At 40.2% G+C, this 11509-nt stretch overlaps 1 protein-coding gene across 1 annotated transcript; it reads left to right on the forward strand.

Moving 5' to 3' along the window:
* Positions 1-1715: 1715 nt before the first annotated feature.
* Positions 1716-10692, forward strand: LOC116545290 (zinc finger protein 679-like). The gene is made up of 3 exons (XM_032271868.1): positions 1716-2072; positions 9901-10027; positions 10496-10692. The coding sequence occupies exons 1-3, from the start codon at positions 2034-2036 to the stop codon at positions 10597-10599; spliced, it is 270 nt and encodes an 89-aa protein (XP_032127759.1). The 5' UTR covers positions 1716-2033; the 3' UTR covers positions 10600-10692.
* Positions 10693-11509: the final 817 nt, after the last annotated feature.

Below are 11509 nucleotides of genomic sequence, written 5' to 3' on the forward strand. Positions count from 1 at the left end.
ATGTTAATGCATCATAATTAGCATATGACTATCTGTGAGAACATTTAGAGATCACTTTCATTCCCATCTTGGTTTTGGTGGATTTTTGTGGCTTCTTTACTGCAAACTCTTTCATCAGCAAAGTCTTTGTGAACTGTATCTTGTGCCAATCTCCTGTTTATCCTGTGACTTAGAACGCCTAACCTCATCAAAATGCACTCTTAGTCTAAGCCCCATTTTACCCAGCACCCATTCCAGATGCAGTTGCTCTGGTTCAAACGCATCTGATGTGGCTACAGAGTGCTGGAATGTGGCTTGTCTGAACTGCAGTGTGCTAGAAAATTAAAATACAAGGTTATGCTCAGATTTAGCTTCAAAAATTTATATGCTTTATTAACTATTACATACTAATCACATAGTAAAATAAGAATATTTTGGATATATTGAGCTCATTAAATTGTTACAATCAATTCCACCTGTTTCTTTCATTTTTATTTTGATACAGTCTCTCTGTCACCAGGCTGCAGTGCAGTGGTGCAATCTCAGCTCACTGCAACCTCTGCCTCCCAGGTTCAAGCGATTCTCCCTCCTCAGCCTCCCAAGTAGCTGGGATTATAAGTGCCTGTCACCACACCCAGCTAAATTTTTGTATTTTTAGTAGAGACGGGTTTTTGCAATGTTAGCCAGGCTGATCTCAAACTCCTGACCTCAGGTGGTCCACCACATCGGCCTCTCGAAGTGCTGAAATTACAGGCATGAACCACTGCACCTAGCCCCACCTTTTGCTTTTTAGTTTTTAACATTTGGTTACTGGAAAAATCAAAATTTACATGTGGTTCATATTTTACTGCAGAGATTGCCTCCTTTTTGAAATCTCAGGCTGCCCGCATGTATTAGTCCATTTTCACACTGCTTACTGTACTGTTTGTACAAATGCCTCTGACTGTATAATATTTTTAAAAAGTGGTTTGATTGAATCATAGTTCTAAATGACTGAGGAATCCTCAGGAAACTTACAATCATGACGATGACAGAAGGTGAAGGGAAGGCAAGGCACATCTTACATGGTGGAAAAAGAGAATTGGGGTGGGGGAGACGTGCCACATTTTTAAACCATCAGGTACCTTGAGAACTCTCTTACTGTCACAAGAACAGCATGAGGATAATCTGACCCAGTGATCCAATCACCTCTCACCCAGTCCCTGCTCTGACATGTGGGAATTACAATCCTTTTTTTTTTTTTTTTTTTGAGACAGAGTCTCACTCTGTAGCCCAAGCTGGAGTGCAGTGGCACATTTTCAGCTCATTGGAACCTCCACCTGCCGGGTTCAAGCAGTTCTCCTGCCTCAGCCTCCTGAGTAGCTGGCTACAGGTGTGTACCCCCACAGCTGGCTAATTTTTGTAGTTTTAGTTAGAGACAGTGTTTCACCATATTCACCAGGCTGGTCTGAACTCCTGACCTCGTGATCCACCCATCTGGGCCTTCCAAAGTGCTGGGATTACAGGCATGAACCACCGCACTCGACTCAGAATTACAATATGAAATTAGATTTGGGTCGAGCCACAGAGCCAAACCAAATCACTGCAAAGGATCTGTAGCAAGGAAGGTCATAAAATCCGAATTTTTAAAATAATTGTCATTGTTTTTTAAATTTATGAATAACTATATTATAAATACATATGATGTTACAGACAAGGTTAAAGGCAAATATCCTCTGGGGTTGGCCTGGCTCAGATCAGGGAAGAAATCCTCTGCTTGTAAAGGCTGTAGCCTAGGCTGTTAATTTTGCTTCATTCAGCCCAGTGTCTGATCAAGTTTTCTGTCACTCAGGGCCTGAAGGCTAAGTCCTGAAACCTTATCCAATCAGGGGCAGTAGATTAGAAACTGTCCAATCAAGTGCGCAGCTGGAGAGAACAGGATGCTTCCGTAATGTTGCCGGTCCTTTGTGTTTCTCCATATCCAGACTTCCAGTTCTTCTCTTCACCGCTCTGCGTCCTCTACTCCTACAGGCCAAGCCTCTGTGGCCCTGTGTCCTGCAGGTATTCCCAGATTTATGGCTAAAAGACCAGGACCCCTTGGAAGCCGAGAAATGGTGAGTGCTGAGTCTGTCATGGTGAGAGAGGGGTGGGAGCTGGTTGGAACTGGCTGAAAGTGGCTGTAGCAGGACCCAAGCTTCCTTGCAGTCAGCTCCGAAGTCTGAGGAACCAAATCCTCATTGGCCCAGCTCGGTTCTTAGTCCCCTGGAGCTGTAAGATGGTGCCTGGGCCAGCAGCTGGGACCCTGGGAGTTCTGTCTTTTTCCTCTGCTGTGGCTTTGCCCTGGACTGGAGCCTTCTGTGGGTAGCTCTATGCTCCTAGCGCCTCATCTCACCCAGATTATGCAGGGATGGGAAAGTCATGGGGGGAATCCTGACTCAAGGTGCAGGATTCATGAGTGGGAAAAGCTGTGGTACCTGGGGTCCCTAGTTCCTTATTTTTCCTTTTAGAAATGTATCAGAGTTACTGTAAAAATATTAGAGAATTTGATTAAAGTGTGATTAAAGAATCATAGAGCGCCCCACTATGGTTTATGGGTTGTGGTCCATGGGAGAGACTTGAAGAAAAGTCTGTTGTAAGTTGCATAATGAAGCAAACCAAATTCAATAATTGAATTGGTACAGTTATGTAGTTTCCTTATTTGTATGTAAGATTCAGGTAAAAATTTATTAACTATGTTATCAGATTAATTGGCATTTTGTGGTTGACCAAGCTTAATTTATGTCTTCAACATACATAGTAATTTCCAAGAAATGCTTTTTTTTTTTTTGAGATGTAGACTTGCTCTGTTGCCCAAGCTGGAGTGGAATGGCATGCTCTCGGTTCACTGCAACCTTGGTCTCTTGGGTTCCAGCGATTCTCCCAACTCAGGCTCTGGAGTAGCTGGGATTACAGGCACCTGCCACAACACTCAAATATTTTTTTTGTATTTTAGTAGAGACGGGGTTTTACCATGTTGGCCAGGCTTATCTCGAACTCCTGACCTCATGTGACCCACCTGCCCCAGCCTCCCAAACTGTTGGGATTACAGGCGTGAGCCACCACTCCTTGCCCCTATTAAACTGATTTCTGAATTTTATGCTAAACTTTATGAGATAGGACTGGGCACCTTCTAGAAGAAGTTTGTTCATATTACTAATTGTTTACTAATATCCTGTAATGGAAATAAGTAAATGATATGTGTATTGTCTGAAAGAGATACTTTTGCTTTTCTCATTGAGCTATTTAAGCACCTTAAAGTTTTTTTTTTTTTTTTTTTTGCCTTGTATAAACACTGCATTTCAGTAATCTTTCTGGATTAATCTGACATTTACTTTCAAAAACTCAGTGACCATCTCTGACTTGGAAATTAAAGCTTAGCCCTGTGACTCCAAGCTAAGGCTAATATTGAGCCTGCAATAGGAGATTATTGAAGTCCTTGTCAGTTCTTTCTAGGGAGCCACCCCTGCAGATGTCCCAGCCTGCTCACCCCATCCATGGAAGAAGCCTTTATACTGAGATAAGCTACAGAGCCCAGGATAGCTGGGGACCCACAGGCAGATGCAGTTAGGGTTAGAATGGGTGGGAATTGTTGCTGTTTGGGGTGCAGTTTCTAGACTTTGTGAAATAAAATGAAGTCAGATTTAGGTAAGATGTTCTGAATCCCAACAACAGAAAAAAAGTACCAAGTATAAGATTTTTCAGGGAGATATCATTTAGGCAGACAAGGACTATCTTTTTCACAGAGTATAGCAAACAAGTTTAGAAAGAAGGTGGAATAAGAACATGATAGAAGGGGCAAAATTAGATTCTAGATCAGAAAATGTTTTGCCTTGAAGTCAACAGATTCTTAAAAAGAGACAGAAAATGGGGTTGTATGTTGACTCAGACTGAGGATAGCTTAAAAGTCAGGAGCCCAGGGAGAAGATAAAAATTTAAGCAAAGTTGATTAAAAAGTATTTTGTTTTGACCACTGAAGAAAAGTGTTTAGCTGATTTTATAAGAAAAAGGTGAAAATTTGCAGAGTCTATGTCTGTCTATGTGATAAGTAAGAAAATATAACACCATCTAAGTCATCATGGGAAAAGTCTTTCTACTATGCTGTTGCTGAAAAACACAAAGGTTGGATTATTTCATTTTAGAGTCAGAGTCGCGCTCTATTGCCCAGGCTGGAGTTCAGTGGTGCAATCTCAGCTCACTGCAACCTCTACCTCCTGAGTTCAAGCAATTCTCCTGCCCTGGCCTCCCAAGTAGCTGGGATCATGGGCACCCACCCACCTCTGCACCTGCCTAATTTTTTGTATTTTTAGTAGAGACAGGATTTTGCCATGTTGGCCAGTTTAGTCTCAAACTTCTGACCTCAGGTGGTCCACCCTCCTTGGCCTCCCAAAGTGCTGGGATTACAGGCAAGATCCACTGTGCCTGGCTGGAGAATTTTAATAATCACAGCTATTTGCCAGGATTATTTATGCCCCATCTTTCCCAAACTCTTTTTTAGTTTTTTGGTCTTATACATTTTTTTCCATTTGGCTGTTTCTGGGTTGCATGTTTTATAGTAAACTGGTTAATGTAAGTACAGAATTTTGCTGAATTCTATGAGTATCTCTATCAAATTATTGAACTTGAGGGGAATTACGGGAGTCCCCAATTTACAGACAGTAGCTCAGAAGCATAGATGGGTCCCTGGGATTTGTGACAAGCATGTGCAGCAAGTGTAATATGGTGAGAATGAACTCTGAATATGGTCTGTGCTAACTCTGGGTGGTATCAGGACAAAAATCTCAGACAAGTTGATGTTAAAAAAAATTGCTTTGTGCCAGTCCTGGCCAACATGGTGAAACCCTGTCTCTACTAAAAAGAAAAAATTAGCTGAATGTGGTGGTGTGAGCCTGTAATCCCAGCTACTCGGGAGGCTGAGGCAGGAGAATCACTTGAACCTGGGAGGTAGAGGTTGCAGTGAACTGAGATTGAGCCACTGCAGTACAGCTTGGGTGACAGAGTAAGACTCTGTCTCAAAAGAAAGAAAAAGAAACAGGAAAATGCTTGGTGTTTAACAAACGCCACAGATTGGGTGTCAGAAAAAAGATGTTACAGAGCCTGGCCTGGAGGGGCCTCTGGGTGTCTGGGAAGGGGAGGCTTAGTTCTCCTGCACACAGGCTGTCACACTGCATATTGTCCTGTGAATCTAGGTCTCCTCTCAGGGGGAAAGGGGACTAACCACATAAGGAAAAGGAATTGTGAAAACAGACCTCTTTCTTTCTCAGTAGCCAACACATGATTCTCATGCATTCACAAGCACACCCACTAGACACTGATGTGTACACACCCCTCCCAGGACTAGGCACCACCCTCAAGAGTTCCACCGCAGCACATTAGCTTTCGGTGTTTCTTACCAAAATTCCACCAAAGTGCCTACAGCTCCCTGGCATATTCCGAGTCCCAACACTGAATCTGTAGTAGAAACCTGTTTCCTCCACCAATGTAGGGTTCTGTACCACGTGATCACAGTCTAATCTGCCTGCATGGACATAGGAATAAATCAGAGTATAGCCCCACACGGACCACTGTCTGTAGCGCAAACCAGTCCTTCCACTTACCTTGAACTTTCCCACCCATAAGTTTTTGTCTTGTTTTGTTTTGTTTTATTGAGACCAAGTCTTGCTCTGGCACGATCTGACTCACTGCAACCTCCGCCTCCCAAGTTCAAGTTATCCTTCTGCCTCAGTCTACTGAGTCATTGAAATTAGAAGTGAGTGCCACCATGCCTGGCTAATTTTTGTATTTTTAGTAGAGATATATGGGGTTTCACCATGTTGGCCAGGCTGGTCTCCAACTCCTGACGTCAAGTGATCCGCCCACCTCAGCCTCTCATAGTGCTGTGATTACAGGCATGAGCCACCATGCTTGGCCGAATTTTTTTCTTTTTACCTTTTATTTTAGGTTCAGGAGTACATATGCAGGTTTGTTATATAAGTTTTTTGTGTACAGATTATTTTATCACTCAGGTACCCAACCGATTTTTTTTCTGATTTTCTTCATCCTCCGACCATCCACCCTCAACTGGGCCTCAGTGTCTGTTGTTCTCTTATTGGTGTATTGGTGTCCACGTGTTCTCATTGTTCTGCTCCCACTTATAAGTGACAACATACAGTATTTGATTTTCTGTTCCTGTACTAGTATTCTAAAAATAATAGTTTCCATCTCCATCCATGTTTCTGCAAATGACATGTTGTTATTCTTTCTTGTAGCTGCATCGTATTTCATGGTGTATACATACCACATTTTCTTTATCCAGTCTACCATTGAAGACATACAGGTTTATTTCTTGTTTCTGCTTTTAGAATAGTGCTGTAAAACATGTGTACATGTGTCTTTATGATAGAATAACTTACATTCATTGGGTGTATTCCCAGTTGTGGGATTGCTAAGTCAAATGGTAATTCTGCTTTCAGGTTTTTGAAAAATTGTCACACTGCCTTTCTCAATGGTTAAGCAAATTTACACTCTCACCAGCAGTGTATGCACATTCCATTTCTCCACAACCTCACAAGTATCTGTTTTTTTCAGTTTCTAGTCTGATTGTGTTTATTTAAATTATTTCTTTTTTCTTCATTAGTCTACTGTATTATCTATCTTACTAATTTTTTCATAGAATCAACTTTTGGTTTTGTGGGACTTTTTTTTATTTTTTTGAGATAGAGTTTCACTCTTTCGCCCAGGCTGGAGTGGAGTGGCACAATCTCAGCTCACTGCAACCCTCACATTTCGATTTTAAGCGATTCTCCTGCCTCAGCCTCCCAAGTAGCTGAGATTACAGGTGCCTACCACCACACCTGGCTAATTTTTGTGTTTTTAGTAGAAATGGGATTTTAGCATGTTGGCAAGGCTGTTCTCAAACCCCTGACCTTGTGATCCACCCACCTTGGCCTCCCAAAGTGCCGGGATTACAGGCATGAGCCACTCACTGTGCCTGGCCTGTTTTTATAGATATTTATGTTTCAGCCTTGTTCATTTCAGCTCTGACTTTGGTTATTTCTTGTATTTTGTTAGCTTTGAAGTTGGTTTGCTCTTTCAGAACTCTTTCATTGATAACATTAAGTTTTAAATTGAGATCTTTCTTTTTGATGTGGATGTTTAGTGTTACACATTTCATTCTTACAGGTGCCATAGCTGTGACCCAGAGATTCTGGTATGTTGTATTTCGGCTCTAATTAGTTTCTTTTTTTTTTTTTTTTTTTTTTTACGGAGTTTCGCCCTTGCTACCCAGGCTGGAGTGCAATGGCGCGATCTTGGCTTACTGCAACCTCCGCCTCCTGGGTTCAGGCAATTATCCTGTCTCAGCCTCCTGAGTAGCTGGGATTACAGGCACAGGCCACCATGCCCAGCTAATTTTTTGTATTTTTAGTAGAGACGGGTTTCACCATGTTGACCAGGATGGTCTCGATCTCTTGACCTCGTGATCCGCCCACCTTGGCCTCCCAAAGTGCTGGGATTACAGGCATGAGCCACCGCTCCCAGCCCTCTAATTAGTTTCAATTTTTTTTTTATTTCTGCCTTAATTTCATTATTTACAGAATAGCCATTCAGAAGCTGATTATTCAATTTTTATGTAATTTTATCATTTTGGATGTGTTTCATATTGAATTATTATTCTATACATTCCCTTGTTAAAATTAATAGATAAACAAAAGAAGAAATGAAAATGTTGTGCTCTTAATCTAAATGCTAAAAATAATTCAACACTTAGTACGAATTTCCAGGGTGCTATGAAAATTAAATCACATTATGTGTTATTCCCAGCACAGTATTCTGTGACATGCTCCTGAGCACATAGTACCTGCTCAACAAACACTTTGTTAGTACATGTTTCCCAAGTGCAGACTTGCTCAGACATTGTTGCCTTCTGTTGTCTCTGTAAACTTTAAAAAGCCAACAAAAAATGTATTTCAGGATGGAGATTTGTTGTTGTCTTTATTTGTACCAGAAATATTTGTATTGTGACAGTTGTGGTGGACTCTTTTTATTTTTGCGATGGAGTCTCCTTCTGTCATCCAGGCTGGAGTGCAGTGGCACTATCTCAACACACTTCAGGCTCTGCCTCCTGGGTTCAAGCAATTCACCTGACTCAGCCTCCTGAGTAGCTGGGATTACAGTTGTGAGCCACCGCAACTGGCCAGGGATTCTGCTGTGCCTGCTTTTTCTAACTAACGCTAATAATGTGTCTGGGAAAGCACAATCAGCTTTTATCCTGGGGACTTTTTCCCAAGTGCAGACTTACTCAGACATTGCTGCCTTCTGTTGTCTCTGTAAACTTAAAAAAGCCAACAAAAAATATATTTCAGGTTGGAGATTGATTGTCTTTATTTGTACTGGAAGTATTTGTATTGTGACAGTTTTCAACAAGACAGGGGACTTGTTGAAAAAGCCCATTCCTTGGCGATCATTAAAAAATCTAGAGACAACAGATGCTGGAGAGGATGTGGAGAAATAGGAACACTTTTACACTGTTGGTGGGAGTGTAAATTAGTTCAACCATTGTGGAAGACAGTGTGGCGATTCCTCAAGGACCTAGAAATAGAAATTCCATTTGACCCAGCAATCCCATTACTGGGTATATATCCAAAGGATTATAAATCGTTCTACTATAAGGACACGTGCACATGAATGTTGATTGCAGCACTTTTTACAATAGCAAAGACCTGGAACCAACCCAAATGCCCATCATTGATAGACTGGACAGGGAAAATGTGGCACATATACACCATGGAATATTATGCAGCCATCAAAAACGATGAGTTTGTGTCCTTTTGTAGGGACATGGATGAACCTGGAAACCAACATTCTCAGCAAACTGACACAAGAGCAGAAGATCAAACACCGCATGTTCTCACTCATAGGCAGGTGTTGAACAATGAGAACACATGGACACAGGGAGGGGAGCACTACACACTGGGGTCAGTTGGGGGGAAATAGGGGAGGGACAGTGTGGGGTGGGAGTTGGGGAGAGATAGCATGGGGAGAAATGCCGGATGTGGGTGATGGGGAGGAAGGCAGCAAATCACACTGTCATGTGTGTACCTATACAACAATCTTGCATGTTCTTCACATGTACCCCAAAACCGAAAATGCAATAAAAAAAAGAAAAAAAAAAAGCCCATTCCTAGACCTTTTTGGATGCTGTAGAATTACATTGCATAAAGCAGTGCCAAGATTACCAAGTGATTTATAAACTTGACGGGTTTAAGATACATTCAGGAGAGTTTAGTTTAACCTTTGCATCAAAGGAATGCTGCACTGCCTGTCCTGTTTCAGTTTGGAAGGAAGAGGTCAGTGTAGTTTATGCTCCCATTACTGTAAAAAAAAATTGTTGGTGTCTAATAGGAGAGGGCAAGGAAAAATAAACAGGAGTTCAAGACCAGCTTGCCAACATGGAGAAACCCCATCTTTACTAAAAATAGAAGAATTAGCTAGGCATGGTGGCTCACACCTGTAGTCCAAGCTGCTTGGGAGGGTGAGGCAGGATAATTGCTTCAACCTGGGAGACGGAGGTTGCAGTGAGCCAAGATCATGCCACTGCACTCCAGCCTGGGTGACAGAATGAGACTCAAGACTCGGTCTCAAAGAAAAAAAAAAAAAAAAGACATGTCCATGTTTATGTACTTAATTTTATAATTTATCATCTAGAAAAGTAGATCTACAGTGGTATTGTGGCTCTTATGCTATCCTCTTTTCTCAGAGTTAGAGAATACTTCTGTGTTAAAAAATTATCTTACTGAATAATTTTAGTCACTCTTATAAGTTAAAACCACTTCTTTTTACTCTCTTTTTTAACTTGAGTCAAATAAAAATCTCTGCCTATGGCCACTTGGTAAGTGTTTGTGCCTTCATGAGTGTTTTTTATTTCAGGGCCTGTTGGCATTCAGAGATGTAGCCATAGAATTCTCTTTGGAGGAGTGGCAATGCCTGGATCATGCTCAGCAGAATTTATATAGAGATGTGATGTTAGAGAACTACAGAAACTTGGTTTCCCTGGGTGAGGATAGCTTCCATACACAATTCCTAATATAGTTCCTTTCTTTTCTAAGATGCTTTTTGGTAATTTATGTTTGCATGAATTAATTTTAGATCTCCTATTTTAAGAAATTCTTGGAGATTCATTGGTGTAGAACAAATTCTTCAAGATGTTTTATCTCGACCTGAACTTTTCCCTTTCCTGAGCTTATGCATCCTTTGTTTTAGGATAGTGGCAATTCCAAAACTATTGTGGCATAAAATGTCATTGCCCACATCTTAGAATTCAATTGCCACCATCAATTTTTGATTTAGTAGTACTGAAGTGTGAAATTAAGGACCTACATTCTAAATATTTAGAAAGTTCTGTTATGAATCAATATTAATTTTCTGGAATTTTGTATTATATCCTCTTTACTAAGCACAATACTAGGTTGGTAATTAAAGAATTTACTAAGATTTATGTTACCTTTTTTTCATAATAAAACAGGTATTGCTGTCTCTAAGCCAGACTTAATCACCTATCTGGAGCAAAACAAAGAGCCCTGGAATATAAAGAGAAATGAGATGGTAGCTAAACACCCAGGTAAGTGAGAGTAAAAGAAGCAGGATGACACAAATGAGAGGCACAAAAGTCAAGGAGGAATACAGTCCTTCAAATGTGTTCTGGGGAACTGTGCTTCAGTGGAGTTTCTGAGAAGCCTGAGTAATTATTTTCCTTTGCTCTCATATATGGACACCTGTCTCGTGGCTTTAAATTCTCCAAGGATTCTACTTTTGCTTCAGTAATCTTCCTTCAATTTCAGAGTGTGAGCCAAAGTTTTCTTTATGGCTTATAAGGTAATGCACAAACTGGTTTGCCATTGCTTTTGGGAATACACAAATATCTGCATATTTTTGAAAAACTATGTTACACCATTCTTAAAAATCTTTTTTTGCATCATGTGTAAAATGTGTGAGAATAGTCGTTTCTGTTTCATTGGTGGTTGTCCATTTTTCTGCATATGCCATTCCTTGTTCATTACTATAGCCTTGAAATGTATTTTAAAGTTTTTTACAAAATTTTTTTATTTTTAAATTTTTATCCATGTATTTATTTATTTAGAGGTTGTCATATGAGACTTGCTATGAAGGGATATGTAAACAGGATACCTCTTATGTCTTCATTTTACTGTGTTGCATATTTTAGATATAGAGTCATAAATTGAATTGCTGTATTATGTAATTTCATTTCTAATTATTTGAAGAATATTCATGATATTTCTTATGATGGCTGCATTTTTTTTCTCATCAACAACTTACATAAGTTTCAGTTTCTTTACATAATCAACATAGTTGGTGTTTTTAAAAGAAATTATAGTGGCCATTCAAATCTATGTAAGGTAATTGTGTTTTGTATTTTGATTTTGTTTTTCATTTTTCTATAATTATTAATTTTGTGCAACTTTTCAAATGCTTCTTCCAATTCGTATACCTTTTTAATTAAAATTTAATTTAATCATTT

Source organism: Sapajus apella, unplaced genomic scaffold, assembly GCF_009761245.1.
Source record: "Sapajus apella isolate SASKATOON/1434 unplaced genomic scaffold, GSC_monkey_1.0 scaffold254, whole genome shotgun sequence".
NCBI lineage: Eukaryota > Metazoa > Chordata > Mammalia > Primates > Cebidae > Sapajus > Sapajus apella.